General features: G+C 40.2%; 1 protein-coding gene across 1 annotated transcript in view; it reads left to right on the forward strand.

The window, feature by feature from the left end:
- Window positions 1–26,280, forward strand: part of NEB (nebulin) — a 284,716-nt gene that overhangs the window by 15,551 nt on the left and 242,885 nt on the right. Inside the window, exons 3-5 of the mRNA XM_082261121.1 lie at window positions 12,469–12,534; window positions 16,598–16,741; window positions 19,277–19,384. Of these exons, the coding sequence (XP_082117247.1) occupies window positions 12,469–12,534; window positions 16,598–16,741; window positions 19,277–19,384 (318 nt within the window). The remainder of the gene's footprint in view (window positions 1–12,468; window positions 12,535–16,597; window positions 16,742–19,276; window positions 19,385–26,280) is intronic.

Here is a 26,280-nt window from a genome sequence, read left to right on the forward strand (position 1 = left end):
CATGCCCAGTACTATGCAATCGGCATAGTATTTGTTTCCATAGGGACGGACTGTGCTCCGCCTAACATCGCGTCATTTCCTGTTTGGAAATAACGCGATGAGAGGAGCGGCCAGCCGCCTACGTCACTGCCCATTGCATCCTGGGAGCGATGAGTAAGAGCTCCCAGGACGCATTGCGGGACAGGAAGTGACGGCGCGGGCCGCGGCCGAGAAAGGAGGAAGTGGATGTAAATGTGAGTATATTATCCTCTGTAATAAGGTAAATAAAATAAAAAAATCCGGGAATATCCAATTCTTGCTCAGGTAACGCTAAGGAAGCGGATGCCATAAAATCTAGAGGCATGATTTTGTGGCCGAAACTCCGTTTTAACTGCATACAATTGCATCCTCCCTTCTAAAATGACATGAAGGTGCAAGACTTTGACCAATTTCGCCATACCTCTGGTTTACTGCTGGGGCATAAAGGTTGTAGATTTGCTTCCTGGACATCCACTGGGCCCTAGGCTTCTGACTAGGATGCTTATTGGATGATTCTCTTTTTCCTGCTTGAACCCAGGTTTATGGAATCTCTATATATATCACCTAAAACCTCAGTAGCATCAAGATATAATTGTTTTAGAACTTTTTCCACATTTTTTTTTACATAGTAGGTGAGGCTGAATAAAGACAATAGTCCATCCAGTTCAACCTGTGTAGGTGTGTGTGGCCGCGTAATCATCTCTCATACCCCTGAATGTTCTGATCCTTGAGATGTACGTCTAAGAGTCTTTTGAAAGCCACCATACTTCCCGCAGAAACCAGCTCTTGTGGTAGAGAATTCCACAATCTTGTAGCCCTAACAGTAAAGAACCCCCCACATTGCCTGAGGTTAAAACGCTTCTCCTCTAATCGCATTGTATGCCTTTGAGTCCTCATGCAATCCTTTGGACTGAATAGCTTTTTTTCAATGCTAAGATCACCATTGAGGTATTTATAAATTGCTATCATGTCCCCTCTCAGGCATCTCTTCTCCAGGGAGAATAAATCAAGCGATTGCAGACACTCTTCATAATTAAGGTCCTCCAATCCCCTAATTAGTTTAGTTGCCCTTCTCTGGACTCTCTCCAGCTCCAACACATCCCTCCTGAGGACTGATGACCAGAACTGGACGGAATACTCCAGATGCGGTCGGACTAGAGTTTTATAAAGTGGAAGGATTATAGTCTTACCTCTGGAATACATCCCTTTCTTTATGCATGCTAATATTCTGCCGGCTTTGCCAGCTACCGCTTGACATTGCATGCTATTTCTTAGTCTATCCTCTACAAAGACTCCCAGATCTTTATTCATTTTTGATTCCCTCAAAGGTCCCCCCCCCCTAAAGTGTATTGTGTTTTTATGTTTTTAGTCCCCAAGTGCAAAACCATACACTTCTCCACATTAAACCTCATTTGCCTTGTCGTTGCCCACTCTGTTATTTTGTCCAGGTCATTCTGTAGGATATCTGCTTCATGCTGCGCAGTTATTGCCCTGCCCAATTTTGTGTCATCTGCAAAAACTGATAACAAACTACTGATCCCGACCTCAATGCTGTTTATGAATAAATTAAACAAGGTTGGTCCCAGGACTGAGCCCTGGAGGACCCCACTTACCACCTCAGACCAGTCTGAGTATGCGCTATTTATTACCACCCTTTGGACACGCCCTTTTAGCCAGTTCTGTATCTAAGAGCAAACCTTGCGGTCGATGCCTGCAGACCTTATTTTATAGATTACGCGCTTATGGGGAACGGTATCAAACGCCTTAGGGAAATCCAGGTACACCACATCCACTGGTCTCCCCCTATCTAGCTCACAGCTCACCTCCTCGTAGAAGATATGTGATCTTGGAAGGCAGAAAAGGAAAGTACTCAAGTTTATTTTAAAAATTAATTTTCTTTCCTATCCTTCCCTTACCTCTTTTATATGTACTTTTTAGGTCATTAAAAAATGAAACAATTAATTTCTTTATAATAAGCACTTCTCCCTTGGGAGCTGCTTGAAGCGGATTACCCTGGGTTACCCGTAGCAACAACTTATGAATTCTTAGTACTTAAAGTGTTTGGCTCAGTCAGAAAACAGTCCAGGGGATTTGGTTTTTGTTGTTTTTATTTTAGAGCTTGGGATGGGAGAGGGGATAAGTGGGATACTCCAACTTGATAAACTATGCACAACGTGAGGACTTCTAGCTATGTTGAGTGCGGCAAGTGAAGTATTAGAAAGGTGAACTACTTGGTAAATCACTGCCTGTGTGAGCTGACCTTCTGTCCACTGACCTCACTGGAGTGGTGCCCCTTCCTGGGAAGACCCCTTGACAAGCCCCTTGGTACTCACGGATACTGTTTTTCCCAGGTACCTCTGTCCATAGCTCCACCGTCAGCTTTTCCAGGACCCTCAAGGCTCAGCTCCACATCCGGTTCACTAGGACGACTACCTGTAACCACTTTCCTCAGACTGCAGGAGGAGAGACAGCCATCACCCTCCTCCTGGGGCTCTGCTTCCCGCCAAAGACGCCCCCTGTCACATGTGACCTCAGCTTTTATGGCCAATCCCAGGATGCACTGCAGTGGTGCCCTCCCACTGACACTTTCACAAAAGCCTGTGTGTCACTGGCTAGGTTTCCTCCACTGTCCAACAGGCTCCCCTATTGGATACAGTGGGGATACTCCCTCAGACCAAGTGACTCACACCTGGACACATGTAACAGGCATAACGAATAGATCAGGCTCCCCTGATAAGCAGATGGAGCATAACAATGCTTTTATTCTAGCACCTATCTAGGAGGGTGCTACATAAGTACTACTGGATGAGCTATTAACACAAAATAGGAAGGATATTAATATAGTTATCTCCTAAATGAGATATCAAAATGATTTGTTGCCATTCAGGGCAAAGTGACAGGTTCTTATGTAAGAAAAACCCTATACCCACCGATACTTAGCTTCTCCACACACCCCAACTGCTATGTTCCTTCACTGGTATGCCTAGAACTGAGAAAGAAAAATGTAGGAGGTTACACAGGGTAAACTTCAACCTGCTCCTCCTCATGTGACAGTGTTTGTGCTTGGTGATTGGCAGTTCAGGCCCAAGCACTGCATCTTGAGAAGAAAGTCACATGCTCCTCCACGCTTGAAAGTACCAATTTTTCACTTAGGGCTGGACAAAACCAATGGACTGGGTAGCATAGCAAAGGTGCCAGCGGGTGGAAAGTTCTTTTTACAATGCAACCTCTTATTTTGCCTTTAAAGAGGTTGTAAACTCATTAAAAAAAAAAAAATTCCAACCTGAAAGAGAAACACATAATGAGCTAGTATGCATCGCATACTAGCTCATTATGAAATACCTACCTTAGAATGAGCCCCCGCCGTGCCGCCCGCTTACCTGTATGACGGGCGACATATTTAGTCGCCCGTCTTCTGGGATAGCGGCATCCGGCCATCTGATTGGCCGGACCCGTGATTACGTCACTCCCGCGCATGCGGTCACGGCACGGGGCTCTGAAGGAGCAGCACCAGCGGCCGTTCCTTCAGAGTGCATGCGCCAGTGATGTCACTGGCTGCATTTAAGGTAAATATCTCCTAAACGGTACATGTTTAGGAGATATTTACAGTACCTATAGGTAAGCCTTATCATAGGCTTACCTATAGGTAAAAGTTGCAGAGGAGGGTTTACTTCCTCTTTAATGGACAATATGACAGAATCTGTAATGTTAATGCTGGCCATACACTAATATCATTTTCTTGTTGTACAAACAATGTATCTTGTGTCCTAGGTTGATGTTTAGGGCCATGTTACATAAGTGAGTCAGCTGCTAAAGAATCAACAAGGAGAGGCTTCTACTTACCTTATAGTTAAACGCTTGCTCACTGGCCCTGAACACTGCTGATTTTCACTTGCTAGGGGAGCAGCAAAACTGCAACATCTTGCTGCTGGTTTCTTGACTTGCCCCTTAGGGTGCCCAAAGCCACATGCCAGACTCTACCTTTTACAATTGGTTGGACTTGTACCCTAATTGTCTCAAACAGACAGGGAAATTATAAAAATATTCACTTGAATAAGAGACCAAAAGTGCTAAATTTAAGGAACATCAATCCCTACTATAATACAAAAAGAAAATCCTTCAAAGGATACATATAAACATGCTTGTTTGTCCTGGAAAACATTAGAGAACATCCAAAGCAGTTGTTGCTTTCTTTAAAGTGTAATTAGCAACTTGTTTTATGGCGTCTGTCACCTGCTTTCAGCTACTTGACAAAGATAATGAAGGGTGACAAATGTTACATTTTACTAAGGACAAACTGAATTGGTTGAAGAACTGTGCAGCTTTGTGTTGTCTTTAGGGTATAAGTGCATTTTATTTTATTTGTCAACTATGATTCCCTTTGTTTTCCTAGTTATGTCACTCATGTCGACCATATGACATTACTTGCCACTGTAGACATTATAGTTGTGTTTTTTAAGCATCCTCATTTCTGTCTGGGTATTAATGTTTTTTTTTTATTTTATTTTATGATATAAACTAATTTGCAGTTAATCATTTGCATATCTAACAAATATTAAAATACTTAATATTTAGTTAATAAGAATAGTACTTCCAATGTGTCCGGTCTTGGAGATTTTTTAAATGCTACAAATGACTGATTTTTGTCCAAATAGCTGTGTACAATAACATAGTGGGTCATAATTTAGCAATGCTATTGACCTTAGTCATTTTATTTTACAAATATATCACAGCAGTTTAAATTGAAGCACAACTGAACTTTCAGTTTACCCACTTGAGCTCCAGAAGATTTTACCCCCTTAATGACCAGGCCATTTTATTATAATTCTATTCAACACTGGTTATTGCACGCTATACACAAATTCAATTTATATCATTTTTTCACACAAATATAGTTTGCTTTTGGTGGTATTTGATCGCAACTGGGTTTTTTTTTTTTATTATATAAACGAAAAAAGACTGAAAACTTAAAGAAAGAAACTATATTTTTTACTTTCTGCTAATAAACATTTCCAATAAAAAATTAAAAAAATCAAATTTCCTCATAAATGTGGGTCAAAATGTATTCTGCTATTTTGGTGAAAAAATCCCTGCAAACAAATGTAAACAAATGTCTACAAACATTTTTTTATACTATTGATGGTGGTGATCAGCGACTTATAGGGGAACTGTGATAGTGCGGCGGGCAATCTGACACTAACTGAACCTGGGGGGGAACTGACTAAATGACACTGACATCTTCAGTGACACTAATACAGTGATTGTTGCTAATACTTTACACTGTCACTGTACTAATGATACTGGCTAGGAAGAGGTTAACTTTTAGGGGCAATCAAAGGGTTAACTGTGTGCCTACCAATGTTTACTATGTGGTGTTTTCACTAAGCAATGTGCCTGTTTTTACTGTCTGCTTTGCAGGGAGAAAAAATTGGTACATCGCTGCTGTCTGTAGAGAGCCCTGCATTTTTTTTACCAACACAGGGCTCTCTTCTCTCATTCGCTCCGCCAATCAGGGGGTTTTGGCCATAAATCATTGGTAGTAACATCAGTTACTACAGCTAGTAAGCCACATATTGCCAACTATTAATATGTAGAGGTAGAGATATTATAGCTTAAGCTATGATGCTCACATACAGTTTACAATCTAATCTGACAATGTCTCTGTGTATATATATACAGCAATGTCAAAGGAAAAGATTGATAAGCTGTACATCATGAAGCAGACCCATGTGCATTAAGTGAGATGAATGGCAGCCTCAGCCCAGACTCCAGCCAGGCCATGCCCCAATGCGTGGGGAACATGATTAAGCTCCAAGGGGTGAAACGAAATGCATTGGGGGCATAGCCTGGCTGGAGTCCAGGCTGAGGCTGCCATTCATCTCACTTCATGCACATAGGTCTGCTTCATGATGTGCAGCTTATGGATCTTTTCCTTTGACATTACTGCAGCTTGCATTGCATCCCTGTCCTTGCCTCACAGCGGTCTTGTTGGACCTCGTTACCTGAGTGGCACCAAAATTTTGTCTTTTTTGGCCACAGTGTGTATGAATGTACAGCTATTATTATGCATGGATTTGTTGATATTCAACCCACGTATGTTTCGTTCCCTTATAACACTGGGCGAGGATATGATTATTTAGTGATGGGATAAATCAACTACATTTTTATCAGTGAAGTTTGAGGTCCTAATTTCCCTGAAAATACGTCAAACTCTTTTCAACCTTTGAGATCGAATTTTAAAGTATCAGATGGTCATCTGAACCTTAGGAAAGACCTCTTCCATAAAATGCTACCACTTACAGTGTGGATAAACATGTCATAGGGGATTAGTTCTAAGAGTTTGGCAAAGAAAATGTGTAAAGTCATTATAAGGCTTTCATCTGGCACATAGCAAAAGGACAGTGACACTGTAAAAGCATTATCAGGGGGACAGTTCATCCCTACAGAACAGGAACATATTTCATATAGACTTCATATAGACTACATTCATAACAGGGACCCGGAAAATAGTCCTGAGTTTACCAGATACGAGGGATAAACAGGTTTTAAAATGCCTTTTGAAATAATATGCATGCATGATGTTCCTTTACGGAAGTATGTAAAAATGTATTTTTTAGTAACAAAATAATGTTTGATAAAATTTGGAATACTAATATTACACGTAATATGTGTCCATCAAGATTAGTTAATGCACCATTTGTTTTTTAAATATTTTTAAATAACTCCAGTTACAAGATCTCTGAAGTTTCCAGCTCCACCTCATGTCATTAAATGGGTCCCTTCCTTTTGCTTTTTAAGGGTCACAGCTGAGATTTCAAAAGATATGAAACTCCAGTTCATGACCTCCAACTTTCAACCATGGATATATCAGGTTAAGGTGCACTTAGCCCTGCAGATGTTACCTTTTTAAATCATAGGAAAATTATATTTACTTTTTACGAGGACTCAGGTCCATCCTGTTCTAGAATTTTCCCTGGACTTTAAAACCTTCTTGAAGCTGGTGTATCATGCAGACAGCTGGGTAAAAATAACTTCTGCAACTCACTGAAACTATTTTACTTCCTCTCTGCAGAAAAGAATTCTGGGTTTCGTCTTTCACTAATGTTCGGTGGTTAGAGTGTCAAGGATAGCCTTGACCTGTACAGTGATTCTATTTCTAATTAAAGAATATAGTACAATTTTTATAGCTACTAATAATTTATATAAGCCACAAATAAGTGAAATTGCATGTATAATATATTTGTAGAATAGAGTCTTTTCAATGGAACTGTACATTATATTTGAACCGGTATAAAGATGCTCTGTAGTTTGGATCAGTATGATTCTTACAACTGCCAACCCTTAATTATTATTTTAATTTTACTAGATGCACAGTGCAATATGTATATATTATACACATTTACATTTTACAGCAAGCAATGTCATATATTTATGTATATTTGTTATATGAATTCAGATATCCCTGGTTATATACAGTGCACTGTGATGAATAGCACTCAAAATGTGACACCATATATCACTTCACAAAACTGTACTTTGAAAATTGCTAGTTGTTTGTTTCTGGGTTTTTAGGTATATGAACAAAGCCTAACAGTGTGGCAAGCATCTTAACACTAAATAACATAACTAAAACCAAAGGATATTAACCTCCTAGGCGGTAATCCCGAGCGTGACTCGGGGGTGATTTTTCATTGCAGGATCGGTAACCCCGAGTCACGCTCGGGGTGGATTGCAGAGAGCGCAGCGGTGTTCTCTTACCTTATCCTGGCGATCCAGCGATGATCTCTCATTGCTGAGATCGCCAGCCGAGAGTCCCGCCGCTCCTCCGTCCCTCCGTCGGTCTGATCACTTCCTAGTTCCGTTCCCTGCAGCAGCAATGCTGCATGGGAGCGGAACTAGGGAGGGAAATTAAAAAAAAAACAAAAAAACGTTGCACAAAACACAAAACACATTTTATATTTTATATATATATATATATATATATATATATATATATATACATATATATATATATATATATATATATATATATATATATATATATATATATATATATATATATGCATATATATATATGCATATATGCATATATGCATATATATATATATATATATATATATATATATATATATATATATATATATGCGCATATATATATATATGCATATATATATATGTATATATATATATATATATATATATGTATATATATATATATATATATATATATATATATATATATATATACACACACACACACACACACACACACACATATATATATATATAAAATTATATTATTGATTCAATTATAATTAATGCGTTATATATTATATATATATATATATATATATATATATATATATATATATATATATATACTCACATATATCTATATATAATATATAATGCATGAATTATAATCTAATCAATAATATAATTTTATTATATATATTATATATTAAATAATAAAATAATATTATTGATTCGATTATAATTTATCACATCTGGGATGTCTACTAGAGTCTTGTTTTGGTCAGGTTTAAGTCAGTAATTACTAAGAATTGTAGGCCTATAATACATAACGCCAAATTTCCATGAAAACAATTGTACCGCTTTTGGTATGTAATTCCTGACATAATCATACCGCCAGGGAGGTTAAGCCATTTGGCTTTTATCTCTCAATAAATCAACATTGATTTCTCTATTACCTTCTTTACTATTTATAACTTTTCTATTTTTTACTTTAGTGCTATCTTTTTTTTTCTTCTTAAAGTTGAAATAAAAATCGAAAAATAATATTTGTAAAATATTAGTTACTTTAAAATATAATTAATTGGAATGTCCACTTCCCATTGGTGGGTAGTGTGTCGGTCCTGCCATGGGGTCTAAGTTAATCCCTGGTTATTTGTTTACTTCCCATAAGTCTTTTTAAATAATTTATTAAATTTTACTTTAGATGATATAAGTAGATTGTGTTACTGACTTGTAAAACAAAAACCTAGTAGCATGACTGAAGTGTCATTTAAATATGACTTTTTAGTAAATCAGTAATTTGTGCCAGACCCCTTAGTTTTGTAATTTTCATGTCTATATGTGCTAAGTCAATTTAATTACATAAAATACAGATTGCATGGCACATATTGTTGTATTCCATTTCATATCTCTTCACAAAATAAGCATATGAAATTTCAGTATATATTAGAGATTCTTTGTAGGAATGATTAAAGTGAAACTCAGATTAAATAACCAAAATGAAAAACCTTTATTAAGCAATGAGGGCTGAAGGGTATTTTTTACCCAACAAAAGGAAAGTATAAGCCTGGGATCCATAAAGACATCACCAAGATTTACTGCAAACTAACACATAAACTCCTATATATTTAGTGGCATAGGCAATCCAGAATGATGCTACGGCTAAACTTAATTTGAGTTATGTCAAGGAGAGAATGACGGTTTGCCTGGAGAATCTGGCCATTGTGCAACTGGAAAAAATGATTCACTCATCTGATAGCACTGACCTAGACTTTCAAAAATAACTCAAGTAAACCCATTGTACTTGTCTAGTTGCAATGCTAAAATGGATTTACCGATGGCAATAAAAGTCAACAACCACTACCTAGACTTTAAACTGCATTTTATTTCACATATGCTTGACTTCAAAATGTCATTCAAAATTACATATATGCAATTTATTATTTTTTTTAATACGATAGATGAATGAACAGCAGATTCCTGAAAAACTATGGCAATAACAATGCTACAACAAAAACAAAAACAGTCCATGAGGTAGTAGCATTAATATGCCACAAAAAAAAGATACGATGTCTGAAACTGCCACTGAAGTTGAGATGGTTCAGTAGATAGTTAATAAGGATTACTGCACTGTAAGATTCACCATGAGGGTCCTTTCACGTATTCCTGTTTTCCTACAGTAAAACACATATATTTTACTGCATAAATATGAAAAAAAGTATATATAAAAAGATCCCCAACAATGCAATTCTTTGTTTGATCCCATTTAATTTGCTAAATATACCAATGAAAGTACCTTTTATCTGTTCAATAATTTTAAAAAATATGTTGATCCTTCTATAAATACAGTGATATGATAGATCCTAGTACACTCTTTATCTGCTCACTGTTATTTGTTCATGGTGTTCCCTGTGGACTACAAAAAAACACCCCCCTCTGTTATGGTGAAGAGAAGAGGGGGAGGTGTTTTGTGCTCCTAACACACTTCCTTACCTAGAGTGATGATGCTGCCCCTCCATAGATACAGTACTGTGAGTAAACATTGTCACACCGTGTCACATAGGTTTGCGCACAGGGTGTGCCGAGTGTGCCTGGGCACACCCTAATCACCTTGTGCTTATTGCCATTGTCACTGTGTGCAGGCAGGGAGATGGGGAAAGATCCCCCTTCTATAGGCTCTGCCATAAGAGAAGTGTTTAGGCACTGCTCTTTCACTGCGCCAGCAGGGAGTTCAGTATGCTGGTGTCATATATATGAAGACACACGCATGCATGTGTGTTTGAGCTTTGGGGTGCACACCCTAATGCAATAGGCTGTGCACACCTATGCCGTGTCAGCCAGTATATTACTGGTATGATCACAATGAGAAAAAAAGGGAAGAAAATACAACTAATACAATCAACATATAAGCTACAATATATCACATTTTTGTTCTTTGCATGTATGTGTAAAATGGCCCCTTTTACTAATTACTTTAAGTAAGTCTGGTAGTTTACATAATGCATGTTATGTCTAGGCAATTACATTGTTGAAATAGGTTTTACTCTCAGTAAAATGGTTTGTGTTGCGTCTAGTTGGGTTCTTCGTTTATTTTTCCCACACTTTTCTGGAAATAACTAGTAGCTTTGGACAAAGAACATATATATTATTATGTATTCTTTATTATATATTATTTAATGAATGTAACATTTATTTTATTAATTAAATGTTTTCTTATTGTCCTTACTGCTCTCTTCGGAGTAAAGCCTGAGATGGTTGTACATGCTGTACATGTAGTTGTCATTTTTTGGTGAAGTGGACCTAAAGTTTAACTGAAGTTTAATTGAGAAAAGGCAAAACAATCACCTCTAAGTACACGTTATGCAAAGAAATTCCTACCCACTCCTTACCATTCCCTTTCATAAATCTAATCCTAAGTTGTTTTCTTTCTCATCATTTTAATTAAAAAAGCACCTACCTACCCTTAGGGCTATTAGTATTACACATTGGTGGCTGAGCCTGTTCAACGTAAATTTCAGTGTCTTTCCTCTGCCTGGGAAGCTCATGTGCAGTATACAGCTTCCCATAGACAGCAATGGCGGTACCATTAGACAGGTATATGACGGTACAATTGTACACATTTTCTATTTTTTGTATTCGCCATATGTTATACTCTTGTTTACAATGGCACTGTGGATACCTGAATACAGTTGCTTACAGCCATTCGTGTCTATGGGAGGCTCTAAGCTGCACCTGGGCTTCACGGGTAGGGTAAAGAAGTTGGCATGTATGTTGAACATGCTTGCCTGCTTATGTGCAAGAGGCCTCATTCTACAGAACTGTTTCAAAGTATGTTCCAAAAATAAATCTCTTAGGACAGAGGAGGCCTATAACTTGATTTTAAGCTTCATGCAGACCTGAGATGATCATCTGAGAGGGAAATGTGTACGAAACTTCTGTAGAGTATAAACCACCTTTAGGGTGCAATATTTGAATTGTTTGCCAGTTTTACGGAACAGAGATAATATGGCCTGTGCAGAATTATATATAGGCAACGTCATTTTAAAAAGTTTACCTATCATTTATTTATTTTTTCATTCATATTACCATTGCTTTAGTGGTTACTAGTTTTGAGAGTTGAATAGGTATCTCAGAATCCAGTTGGGTAAAGTTGCCATGGTTGGATTACAGTGCACCTTGATTCTTTGAGTCAGTATTCTGACCAGCTTTTGACATGCTACTTGCATCCTTGAAATTATTCTGTGTTGGTAGATGGAATAAGGCTGGGTTCACACTGATTAGAAGAATTGGATGCGGTTTTCCCCAAATCCAATTCGCATGACAGGAGAGTGTGACCAGCTCTCAAAGGTTCACATAGCTCAGTGTCTGCCGCAGTCTGGTTTGCAGAAGGGTCCTGTGTGTCTTTGGCTCCGTTTCAGATGTGAAAAATTCGGACCTGATTTGCCCCTGAAACAGAGAATGGGGACACACCACACCCCCTGCTGTGAGCCGCTCCGCAGCATGTGTGAACCCAGCCTAAAAGTATGCCATTTAATAATGGATATGTTGAATGTGGAGGTGTGTTTGAAAGCTGTATTTGCTTGTAGCTGTAGAACAATGCCATTTTGTTTTCTTTGTGTGCTGTATAGAATGCAATGTATTGATATTACTGTATTTACTATGTTCTGAGCCCTGGGATCTGCCATCTCTTTATAGTACTATTATGAAGAAACTATCATTGAAGATGGGGAACCTGGGGAAGTTGTGAGGGAAGTTGTGGAGGTAACACCTCAGCAGCCATCCAGTTTAAGCACATTAAACTCTCATCTCTAGCCTGCTTTTCTACCGCTCTGCTTTAAGGGGTTTTCCACCAGAAACAATCAGATACAGAAAGGAAACACTGTGAGCATCACAAGGAACATTACCTTGTGATGTTCAAAACAGGGCATTTTCAACCACTTCTGCTTGTCTAGCTATCACATGTTTTAAGGAGCCCTCTGTACAATAACAGTACCTGGAAGGAACTGTGCATTACTCTATACAAATGAAAGAGTAATGCTACCCCCCTGAATATTTATCAAACATTTACCAAATAGCTGCTATGTTTTTACTGTCATATTATTTGGTAACAGTGCTATCTATATTTTATTTGGTGATCTGGGTACCATAGAGAAAGACTAAATTATTGCAAATTTTTTATTTATACACCAAAGAAATACAGTCTTTAATTAAGTGAAATACCTGTATAAGAAGGCCAAGATGAAGGCTGCCATTCCCAGACTCAAGTGCATATTAGCTCCATTCAGGGCAAAATGACACTTTTTCTGAAAGTATCTGCTGTCCCCTTCTTAGAACCTATTAATGTCAATTTAGTGATATTTCAGATTTGAAAACTCTGTCAATTAACTTTTTACTGTCCCGCTATCAAGATTTTTCTTCATGTACTGTCCAAGAAACACAACAGGAATTGAAAGGAAATCTCTACAAAGTGAGTGAAATTTCCATTTGAGGTGTTTCCTATTGGACTCTGGTGACAGCTGTAAAATTTTAGATATTCCAACACTTTCTGTCTCAGTGATAATGATCGTCAGGATAAATAAAAAGGAGGAATCTAACAAAAGGGCAAACGGAGCAATGAAAACCATTTCCCACACTCAATACAAAGCAAGGTCCCTTGCCCATATTTTTCATTTTGTTTTATGTATGCCGATCACTAGGTTGTGGTGGCCTTGCTAGTTGAGAGTGTGTTTACCTCGGCAGAGAGACCACCACTTCCCCACAGAAAACAAGCTTCCCATACTGTAACTGCTGACAGGGGCAAGTTTTTCTACTCATGCTGTAGCTGCACTAGAAGGAAAAGGACCTGTCAGATAATAAACACCTTTTGTTTTGGTGCATCTAAATGTATTTAGCTCTTTTAAACAGAGTTCAATTTGGCTTTAAATAACAGAGGCCCAGGCCACACTTTAGCCATGAGCAACAGATAGCCACATAAATGATCTAATATTGTATATGTTAATCTTTAGATATACTTGAGCCTAAAATATTATCAATTAATAATTCCTCATCAGCGAAATCACAAATTCAGTGAAAACCAATCACTCTTGTTTCAGGTGGAAGACCCTCTGCTTTACAAGCTTTATGACAATGAAATAAACTAAAATAGGAAATTTTTAACTCTGGCTGCTGTAGGTGATATAAAGACTGCTGCTCCTGCAGAACAAAATGGCCGGCTTTATGACATCATTCTTCATTCATTCTTTATCATTTTCATTTCTAATTCGTTTTTCATTTCATGCTTTACCTTTCTCCATATTTGTGGCAAGTCTGGTATTTTGAGACTAGGCAGTAAAATAATCAACTCTGTAAACAGTGTTAGTTACTTAATTAACAGTGTGTCTACTAGATCACTAGGACATATGTAGGTTTATATAAGTGCTATATGTTGTTTCTACAGTTTTCCACAATTATTTACAAGCAGCTGTGGAATTCTTGCATAGACAGTGTGCCCTTGTGTCCAGAATACCAACATAGCTGCAAAACGTAGACCCTATCTCATTGAGCACATACAATGTTTGAAATGCCTGCAAGCGCAAAATTAAAAAAAATGCTTCAAAATGGTCCTCAAAAGCAAAGGAATGAATGGTGAGAGCAGATAGCAGGGAACATTGCTACACGCAGCTGTGTGCTCTAGTCAGTGATACCTTGCTGGACTGAAAACAGATGAGTATACGACTAAAGGGGGGTGGATAGCTACACTTTAAGGGTAACCACACCAGAGGTGCAATTATACTCTCATGGACCTATACAGGCACATTGGAACAGAGTTGATTACTTTGCGCTTCTGAGATCAAATTGTATATAAAGTATCTTAAAGTTGGAGTTGTTTTTTAAACTTTAGTAGCATTGACAATTTGAGGTTCAGAGGGTGGAAACATAGCTAATATTTTAAGCTTGGCTTCTATGTTAATGCCTCTTTTCTATCAGACCATTCCATTGCTTGGTTATCCATTACTGCAAGTCTTGGATAACCGCTCATGTAATCCATGGTTCCTTCTCATTCGCGCTATTTAATGTGTGGCTTCTCATTGCAAATTTTCATCTCATAAAAGTTACTCTACATGGCTGTAGGCTTTGCATTGTAAGCAAATCATTTCGCTTGTTGCTATTAGACCCCTGACTACTCAAGTGCTGGTGAGTATGTATTTAAAGTTATTGTTACTGCTATCTGACAATGATGCTTACTATGGCTTATGTATAACTCAATTTCTTTCTTTGTTCTTAATTTTATAAATAAAGATTGTTACCTCTAATCTGAATGACCTGTAGCCACTCTTAGTACCCGCTTAGAACATTAAAGCTTGTGTTCACGGACATTTGTTGTGTTTAAATGGCTTTTCTTCCTCTTGCAATTAATGTAAATGCAAGAGGAACTCATATTAACTCAGAAGCAGCTCAAATGAGCAACATGAAGCAAATCACAAGCGTATCAATGTGTCATAGCAACTCAAAAGCATTCTAAATGTAACTTGCTTCTTAGTTTGATGCCCACTTGCAATAACCCTAGCTTGCAAAGCATGTAAAAACATCAAGTAGGTATCTCAAAGTGTTCTCTTTGCAAAAACTGAATGCATACCTTAAATAAAAATGCTCCTGAGAGAAATAGATGGACTGGCATTGTTTATTTCCCACTATACTAGTAGCCTGGTGTGTTTGATTTCAACCCTTCTGCTTTAAATTGACCCTGTCACCACAGAGTCAATTAAAAAAAAAAAACCTACCCTGTAAAAGGAGAAGGACTGGACTTACTTCTGCAGTGGCCCATGTTTTGAAACCCCTCTGCTTCACTGCTCCACAGCTGATGATGCAAGAATTTTTTACTTCTGGTTGTGTGAATACCTTCTCGACCAGCTGAACCCAGTGGTGCACATTACTGCACATTGCTATATGGAGTTTTAGTCTAAACACTCATCTGCCAGTTTCTACTACTGATATAGATATATATAATATAGATTCACTTTAAAGTTTCGTACCTGCTTATTTGGGTTCTTTCTCATTTTTGGCCACATACCGTTTGCTTTTGATTTTTGAGAATTACTATAAGAAGTCCAACATCCCTCTTTTTTTTATTTTCTTTTTTTGCTAAACTATGAGGTCTTATTCAAACCTATGCATTTTAACAACACATCAAAATGGATGGTTCTTGCCATCCTATGGTTTTCAATGAAGGTTCACATATATGCACTGTTTTGTGGCACTTCATATGAAATACTTTAGGTATTTTTTTTTTTTCCATTGACGTCCATCGAGGGGCCCATAAAAGTCAAACACATAATTTCTGAGACCCACCCTTGGCAATAGGCCATGTGATCTTGGCTTAGCTACAATTGTAAAATGGCAGGCTTTTCTGAACCCTCACTAGATGCTGAGCACTAATTTGAGAAAACATAAGATGAAAAGATGAAAAAATGCATGAAATGCATTGAAAAGAATCATATCATAAAAATGATGAAATCAGAAGTGCATAGGTGTGAAGCCAGCCTTAGGGGATACCTGAATCAATGCCACAAAATCTCTCAGAAAATCAAATATTCGTTTTTTGAAGGCTGACCTTGAAAGAGGGACCAGCCGATCTTTAAAGTTGCCTGTACATAAATAAATTTACGTTTGAAAAAAAGCTGCATTCTACATCTGCTTTAGCTCAACACTAAGCAAACTACAGACCTCTAAATTCCCCTGCTTTCGCTGTACGGAAAACTTATTGGAGATCTTCAAAAATACATTTTTTACAGCAATTTACCATCAATCAATAAAAAATATTTGACTTTTTATTTTGTTTGCACAGCCAAAGTCTGATGACCCTAAAACACCAGTGGCATCAGCTGCTCCCGGCGAAAGAAAGAAAAGAATCCGTAAAAAGGTGGACACATCGAAGTTTATGACGCCTTACATTGCCCACAGCAAGAAAATGCAGGAGATGTTCAGTCAGGTGAGATTTTTTATTTCTTGCTTAATTTGAACAGAATACGTTCCATATTAACAGGACTGGTTTCAACTTTTCATGCTAATCTACTGGGGAATGTGTCTCAGTTACACTTTATATACCCCAATGGTGACAGTATGTTGTGATGCAAAAATGTGAGGGTGTCCTGCCATCTAGTGGACAAATCGTATTAACATCCCACTGCCTTATGTTTGTCATTATTACTATTTGACTTACTTTTTACTAGCAGGCAGATAGATATAACCTTCACCCAAAGCTGCAAGAAGTGACATACTGTAACATTGGACCGCCAGTTCACAAGAGACCAATGTACACCTTGTAGGATGTCATCCATCAGTTTGTGGAGGCCACTGCTCTGAGCCTAGTATCAATTTTACACTGCTGGGGATCCCAAAGAAAACCATGTCCACACAAGAGGTTTGCTGAACTTCCAGATGAGCGTCTCATTCAGGAAGGAAAAAGAACTTGAATAGTGCAAGTAACATCTGAAGGAACATCCTTTTGCTTGAAATGCACAGAGCAGGACCTTGAGGCAATGATGTCAGATACTGCACCTTTTCATTAGATGTTGGCAATTTTATGAGTTTTATGCTTGTTCAAGTTCCTTTTCCTGGGATACTCACCTGGAAGTTTGGCTAATCTTTTGTGTGAATGAGGTTTTCTTAGTAGAGTTGATACAAGGACCAGAGCATTGGCCACCTTGAACCAGTGGATGACATCATGGTAAATCTATATCAACCTGTTCTCAACCAGAGGTCCAGCGTTCGGTTTTGGGCAGAGGTCACATTTTACTTCTCAACCCACTCAGTTGTGAAATATTTATACTGCATCTTCTCAGAATTGATGTTATATGGACCATATACTAGAGCAGATGTTTTGTCAATAAAATTTAATATTCAATAAACAGGAGCAAAGAGGATAGTGCAAAGCAGAGTAAAGCACAGCTGAATAGCAACAGAAAGTACACAATTGATTCTGATCAGTTGCTATTATGGATGCACCCATGGGCGTCCGCAGGTAGGGGCGATTTGCCCCCCCCCCCTTCCCCAGAATCTCAACTTTCCCCTTTCAAGTGATTGTTAAGCCACTTAATACCATCCTGTCTGATATGTTTAATAATCCTGTGTGCCTGTGTCTGTGTTTTAAAAAAATAAGCCATTCTTTACCAGTTTTCAGAGCGCCGCTCACGTGACTCATCGGCTCTCTCCTCTTCCTGTCTGACAGCTGCCTGGAGCGGGCGAGGCCTGAGGATTTCCTACTGATGTCAGTCGGGAGGGGAGGAGGAGGGGAGGGGGAGAGGAGGGGAGAGGAGGCGGGTCATGTGAGCGGGGATTGATGCTCTGAAAACTTGTAAAGAATGGATTATTTTTATAAAACACAAACACAGGGGCACACAGGATTATTAAACAGACAGTAGACAGAATATGAAACTTTAAATAAAACTACAGCAGCAGTCAGGCAGGGAGGGAGGTGGGAGAGAGGACAGAGGAGGACAGGAGGGCTGCGGGTGACGGAGGCACGTAAACTGACCACAGTATCAGCGCTCAGCCACCATGGTATACCGTGTCAGTTTACAGAGAGGAGGACATAGCCAGGCAGGATCAGCCAGGTATTTTAGGTGATAGAAGGGGGCAAATTTTACAGCAAAGCTCTGTGTTGTATAACATGCAACTTTTTTAGGTTAACAAATGCTTTAAAAATGAATGCTGCTGTTTGCTCTTTAAAAATAAATACTTAAATTAAGAATAATGACTAAGCCCCTCCCCTTCATGACATTGTTGAAAAGGGCGCGGAGCATGGGTGATCTTAAAATGTTGCCCCCCCTGAAAAAAGCTCTGCGGACGCCCATGGATGCACCAATACCAGTTTTTTAAACAGAGTACGAATACCAATACTTTTTCTCAAGTACTTGCTGATACCAATTACTGATACCTATTTTGCTCTTGGATGCATTTTTCTACGGTTCATACCAGTGTGATTAGTCATGCAATTCGACAGTTCAAAATCGCATGACAAGCCGCAATGGAACCTTTCACATCATTGCAATTCAAGTTGCAGCGACTTTGAAAACGTTTCCTGCACTATTTTTTGGTGATTTCATAGCGACTTGCATTGACTTCTGTTAACGCAATGAAATTGCAAAAAAGTAATGGTTCTAGTATCGGAGCATATGCACAAGTATAAGTTCTTGTGCAAATGCTTCATATTGACACCAATACCAGTATCGTATTGGTGCAACGCTAGTTGCTATACATGCTACACTTTTTTACTTTCTTTGCTCTGTTGGTTTTTGTATTGAATAAAATGTGTTTCCAGATGGATTTCTAATATTACAAATGAAACCATATATAAAAGAAAAATGTGTAGGTAAACCTTTTTCCAAAAACTGTTTGCATAGTAAAAAATGTTGTGCTCCAACCACAAAATCATTTCTTATGGTCCAAGCAGTGCTTAGACCATAAGACCCCCCTCCACTGAAATGTGACTGATTACTTAAATAACAACTTATCTTTCTCTTAGAATAAATATAAAGAAAAATTTGAAAAACAACGGGGAGAGCCATATGCTATCACAATTGATACTCCTGAACTCAGAAGGATCAAGAAGGCCCAAAACCAGCTGAGTGAGGTAATTCAGTTTATAGCGCAATCTTTTGTTGGTACACCAAAAATGTATTAATTATATTATAATATAAGCCTGCTGAACTGTAGATGATCATAGATTCACAGATCCTTCACTAAGAGCAACCACTGGCTTGAAATACATCCACCTTCACATCAGTTGTGGAGACAACTGATGTTTCCCTTTTTATCATACTTTTGTGCCTTCAAAGTCCATGTGTTTTTGATTCAACTTTCCAGTGTTCTGAGTGGAACCTGTCCTGTTAAACCGCTGTATGGTCTTGGCCACTGTGCTGCAACTCAGTCTCAGGGTCTTGGCAATCTTCTTATAGCCTAGGCCATCTTTATGTAGAGCAACAATTCTTTTTTCAGATCCTTAGAGAGTTCTTTGCCATGAGGTGCCATGTTGAGCTTCCAGTTACCAGTATGAGAGAGTGAGAGCGATAACACCAAATCAAACCCTCCTGCTCCCCATTCACACCTGAGACCTTGTAACACTAATGAGTCACATGACAACAGGGAGGGAAAATGGCTAATTGGGCCTAATTTGGACATTTTCACTTAGGGGTGTACTCACTTTTGTTGCCAGCGACTTATGGGCCATACACACTATAAGATTTTCTGAAGACTTTTTCCTTTAGACTTACCAAAACCATATAATATGAGGTCAAACCTAAACACTTTCAATTTGTATGCAATCTGGTAGGCCCTTGCACTACATAGAAAAGGTAAATCTGAAGGAAATCTAACCACAAAAGTTGGATAGTGTGTATCCAGTTTTAGACATTAATGGCTGTGTGTTGAGTTATTTTGAGGGGACAGCAGATTTACACTGTTATACAAGCTGTACACTCACTACTTTACATTGTAGCAAAGTGTAATTTCTTCAGTGTTGTCACATAAAAGGTTTAATAAAATATTTACAAAAATGTGAGGGGTGTACTCACTTTTGCGAGATACTGTATATATATATATGTATATATATCTATAAAGTATGCAGTGCATCCGGAAAGTATTCACAGAGCTTTACTTTTCCCCCATTTTGTTATGTTACAGCCTGATTCCAAAATAGATTCAATTAATTATTTTCCTCAAAATTCTACAAACAATACCCCATAATGACAACATGAAAGAAGTTTGTTTGAAATTTTTGCAAATGTATTAAAATAAAAAATCACACGTACATAAGTATTCAAAGCCTTTACCATGACACTCAAAATTGAGCTCAGGTGCATTCTGTTTCCACTGATCATCCTTGAGATGTTTTTAGAACTTGATTGGAGTCTATCTGTGGTAAATTCAGTTGGTTGGACATGAATGGGAAAGGAACACACCTGTCTATATAAGGTCCCACAGTTAACAGTGCATGTCCGAGCTCAAACCAAGCCATGAAGTCCAAGGAATTGTCTGTAGACCTCCGAGACAAGATTTTTTTCGAAGCACAGATTAGGGGAAGGCTACAGAATAATGTCTGGAGCATTGAAGGTCCCAATGAGCACAGTGTCCGCCATCATCCATAAATGGAAGAAGTGTGGAACCATCAGGAATCTTCCTAGAGCGGGCCACCTAGCCAAACTTAGCGATCGGGGAGAAGGGCCTAATCAGGGAGGCGATCAAGAACCTGATGGTCACTCTGAAGGAGCTCCAACATTTCTCTGTGAAGAGAGGAGAACCTTCCTAGAAGAACAACCATCTCCTCTGCATTACACCAATCAGGCCTGTATGGTAGAGTGGCCAGACGGAAGCCACTCCTCAGTAAAAGGCACATGACAGCCCACCTGGAGTTTGCCAAAAGGCATCTGAAGGACTCTGCAGAAACACATATCTCTAGTCTGATTAAACAAAGATTAAACAAAGATTAAACTCTCTAACTCTAAGTGTCATGTCTGGAAGAAACCAGGCATTACTCACAATTACCTGGCCAATACCATCCCTACAGTGAAGCATGGTGGTGGCACCATCATGCTGTGGGAATGTTTTTCAGCGCCAGGAACTGGGAGACTAGTCAGGATCGAGGGAAAGATGAATGCAGCAATGTACAGAGACGTCCTTGGTTAAAACCTGCTCCAGAGCCCTCTGGACCTCAGACTGGGGCGAAGGTACACCTTCCAACAGGACAATGACCCTAAGCACACAGCCAAGATAACAAAGGAGTGGCTATGGGACAACTCTGTGAATGTCCTTGAGTGGCTCAGCCAGAACTCAGACTGGTGAAATAATTAATTGAATCCATTTTGGAATAGTGTTGTAACATAAAAAAATCTGGAAAAAGTGAAGCGCTACTTTATGGATCCACTGTATATATACACTATATTACCAAAAGTATTGGGATACCTGCCTTTAGACGCACATGAAGTTTTATGGCATCCTAGTCTTACCCCTTGGGTTTAATATTGAGTTGGCCCACAGGCCCAAAGGCTGTCCACATGGTTTAGAAGTGTATGAGAATGTTTGACCATTCTTCCAGAATTGCATTGGTGAGGTCAGGCACTGATGTTGGAGAGAATGCCTGGCTTGCAGTCCGCGCCCTAATTCATCCAAAAAGTGTTGTATCGGGTTGAGGTAAGGACTTTGTGCAGGCCAATCAAGTTCCTCCACCCCAAACTCGCTCATCCATGTTATTATGGACCTTGCTTTGTGCACTGGTGTGCAGTCATATTTGAACAGGAAGGGCCAACCCCAAACTGTTCCCACAAAGTTGGCAGCATGAAATTGTCCAAAATGTCTTGGTATGCTGACATCTTAAGAGCTCCCTTCACTGGAACTAAGGGACCAACCCCAACCCCATAAAAACAACCCCACACCATAATCTCCCATCCACCAAATGATTTGCACAAAGCAAGGTCCATAAAGACATGGATGGAGCAAATTTAGGGGCGGAGGAAGATGACTTGAGTCCTGACTCCTGACTCATGCGAGTGGAAAGGCAGCCGTCCCAATACTTTTGACAATATAGTATATATATATATATATATATATATATATATATACACAGGGCTTTTTTTCTCAGAAAAAAGGTGCTGGAACTCACCCTCCCCAGCAAACTCCCCGCCCCAACCACGCCCACAACCCCACCCCAACCACGCCTACAACCCCGCCCCCAGCTACGCCTTCCTCAGAGGTGAAAATTGCACAGTTGCCAAATAGTGGGTGTGATCGAGGCTCAGAAATGCGTAACGCAGAAGACGCAAGGTTCAGAACAGAGAAACACTCAGAGTACAGGAGTATGTATTGTGCAGTGCTGAGGAGTGCATATCATACAGGATGTAGTAGCCATAAACATGTACAGTACACAACATTAAAAAGTACAGTATGTACCATACAGCACAGCCTAGAGACTATGATCAGGAGCATGTAATGTACACTGTACATACATATTCTAAGGCGTATGATGCACACTCCTAACCACTACCCCTGTATACTGTGCTATACATTATATAATCATGACCCCTGTTCTCTTTATACATTTTCTCTTTTACACACTTCTGGCCACTGCACTCTGTCAGTTGTGCTGTACCTTACATACTTCTGACTGCTCAACTGTGTATGCTGTGATGTATTTTGCATGCTCCAGGGGCCATTAATATACACGTGATTGTAAGAGGTATGTAATGTATAAAACAGTATACAGTTACGACTAGGTAATATACAATGTACTGTATTTTACCAAACCATCACTGTTGCACGCTGCTTTACATGACATACTCTTGGTTACTGAACTCTGTATACGTTGCTGCAGCAAAGTTCCCTTGTCCTCTCCAAGCAAAAATCCCACTTCCCTCAAGTATCCCCCACCCCTCAAAGTAACCATCAATTACTCGCCTCTGCAAACCTCTTTGCTTTCCTCTCCCTCCACCCCCAGCTCAACTCTGCACTCTTTCCACAGTTCACCTTAGCACCCCCATCCACAGCTCACCTCTGCACCCCCATCTAGAGCATATCTTCACAGCTTTCACCTCTGTATTATCTGCACACCCCCTTCCCTGCTATCACTTCTGCACAAGTCCCCCTTTCCCAACTCTCCCCTTTGCACAAATCCCCCTCCACAACTCTTTTACAAATCCCCCCTCCCCCAAAGCTCTCACCTTTTCACAGATCCTCCCCTCCCCACAGCCCTCACCTTTTCACAGATCCCACCCCCAGCCCTCATCTTTTCACAGATCCCTCCCTTCCCCCCAGCCCTCACCTTTTCACAGATACCTCCCCCCCCAACTCTCACCTTTTCACAGAGCCTCCCCTCCCCCCCAGCCCTCATCTTTTCACAGAGCCCACCCCCCTCCTCCCAGCCCTCAGCTTTTCACAGAGCCCCCCCCACAGCCCTCACCTTTTCACAGACCCCCTCGCCCAGCCATCACCTTTTCACAGATCCCTTCCCTCCCCCCAACTCTCACCTTTTCACAGAGCCTCCCCTCCCCTTCCCCCAGCCCTCATCTTTTCACAGATCCCAGCCCTCACCTTTTCACAGAGCCCCCTCCCCCCAGCCCTCATCTTTTCACAGACCCCCCTCCCCCCAGCCATCACCTTTTCACAGATCCCTTCCCTCCCCCCAACTCTCACCTTTTCACAGAGCCTCTCCTCCCTCCAGCCCTCATCTTTTCATAGATCCCTCCCATCCCCCCAGCCCTCACCTTTTCACAGACCCCCCTCCCCCAGCCCTCACCTTTTCACAGAGCTCCCTCCCCCCAGCCCTCACCTTTTCACAGACCCCCCTCCCCCACACAAAAAACTCTCTCACCTGGTATCCACAGATTGTCCTCCTCTTTTGCTGCTTCAGGAAAGCGGCCTTCACGGCTCTGTTAGATGGGCAGAGGACCACCAATTCCCCCAATGCTGCGGCGAAAAATAGTGGAGCAATATCAGAAAGGAGTTTTTCACCGAAAAATTGCAAAGAGTTTGAAGTTATCATCATCTACATGGCATAATATCATCCAAAGATTCAGAGAATCTGGAACAATCTCTGTGCGTAAGGGTCAAGGCTGGAAAACCATACTGGATGTCCGTGATCTTCGGGCCCTTAGACGGCACTGCATCAAGTACAGGAATGCTACTGTAATGGAAATCACAACATGGGCTCAGGAATATTTCCAGAAAACATTGTCGGTGAACACAATCCACCGTGCCATTTGCCATTGCCGGCTAAAAATCTATAGGCCAAAAAAGAAGCCATATCTAAACATGATCCAGAAGTGCAGACGTTTTCTTTAGGCCAAGGCTCATTTAAAATGGACTGTGGCAAAATGGAAAACTGTTCTGTGGTCAGACGAATCAAATTTTGAAGTTCTTTTTGGAAAACTGGGGCGCCATGTCATCCGGACTAAAGAGGATAAGGACAACCCAAGTTGTTATAAGCGCTCAGTTCAGAAGCCTGCATCTCAAATGGTATGGGATTGCATGAGTGCGTGTGGTATGGGCAGCTTACACATCTGGAAAGGCCCCATCAATGCTGAAAGGTATATCCAAGTTCTAGAACAACATATGCTCCCATCCAGACATCGTCTCTTTCAGGGAAGACCTTGCATTTTCCAACATGACAATGCCAGACCACATACTGCATCAATTACAACATCATGGCTGCGTAGAAGCAGGATCCGGGTACTGAAATGGCCAGCCTGCAGTCCAGATCTTTCACCCATAGAAAACATTTGGCGCATCCTTATGAGGAAGATACGACAAAGAATACCTAAGACAGTTGAGCAACTAGAAGCCTGTATTAGACAAGAATTGGACAACATTCCTATTCCCTAACTTGAGCAATTTGTCTCCTCAGTCCCCAGACGTTTGCAGACTGTTATAAAAAGAAGAGGGGATGCCACACAGTGGAAAACATTGCCTTGTCCCAACTTTTTTGAGATGTGTTTGTAACAGATCCCCAATACTTGGACCAAGTATTTCTGTCTTAGGTCCCCAGAATCTCAAGTGATGCAGTCCTGGCCCCTCAATTCCCCCCAAACATCAGCCTCCAGCTTGATGAAGGATAAAACAAATGACACTTTATTCACACTCACTTGCAATATATATCCAGTAATTAACATACCTGGCCATCTGGACAGACACAGGTGAATGAGACTGCAACATTACCATAATTAATTCAACAAACAACAAACCCAAAACATAGCAGAATACACATTCTCACCTTTTCACAGACCCCCTCCCCCAGCCATCACCTTTTCACAGATCCCTCCCCTCCCCCCAACTCTCACCTTTTCACAGAGCCTCCCCTCCCCTTCCCCCAGCCCTCATCTTTTCACAGATCCTAGCCCTCACCTTTTCACAGACCCCCCTCCCCCCAGCCCTCATCTTTTCACAGAGCCCCCTCCCCCCAGCCCTCATCTTTTCACAGACCCCCCTCCCCCCAGCCATCACCTTTTCACAGATCCCTTCCCTCCCCCCAACTCTCACCTTTTCACAGAGCCTCTCCTCCCTCCAGCCCTCATCTTTTCATAGATCCCTCCCATCCCCCCAGCCCTCACCTTTTCACAGACCCCCCTCCCCCAGCCCTCCCCTTTTCACAGAGCTCCCTCCCCCCAGCCCTCACCTTTTCACAGACCCCCCTCCCCCACACAAAAAACTCTCTCACCTGGTATCCACAGATTGTCCTCCTCTTTTGCTGCTTCAGGAAAGCAGCCATCACGGCTCTGTTAGATGGGCAGAGGACCACCAATTCCCCCAATGCTGCGGCGAAAAATAGTGGAGCAATATCAGAAAGGAGTTTGTCACAGAAAAATTGCAAAGAGTTTGAAGTTATCATCATCTACATGGCATAATATCATCCAAAGATTCAGAGAATCTGGAACAATCTCTGTGCGTAAGGGTCAAGGCTGGAAAACCATACTGGATGTCCGTGATCTTCGGGCCCTTAGACAGCACTGCATCAAGTACAGGAATGCTACTGTAATGGAAATC

The sequence above is a fragment of the Pelophylax lessonae genome (assembly GCF_965119305.1).
Source record: "Pelophylax lessonae genome assembly, chromosome: 6".
Taxonomy (NCBI): Eukaryota; Metazoa; Chordata; class Amphibia; order Anura; family Ranidae; genus Pelophylax; species Pelophylax lessonae.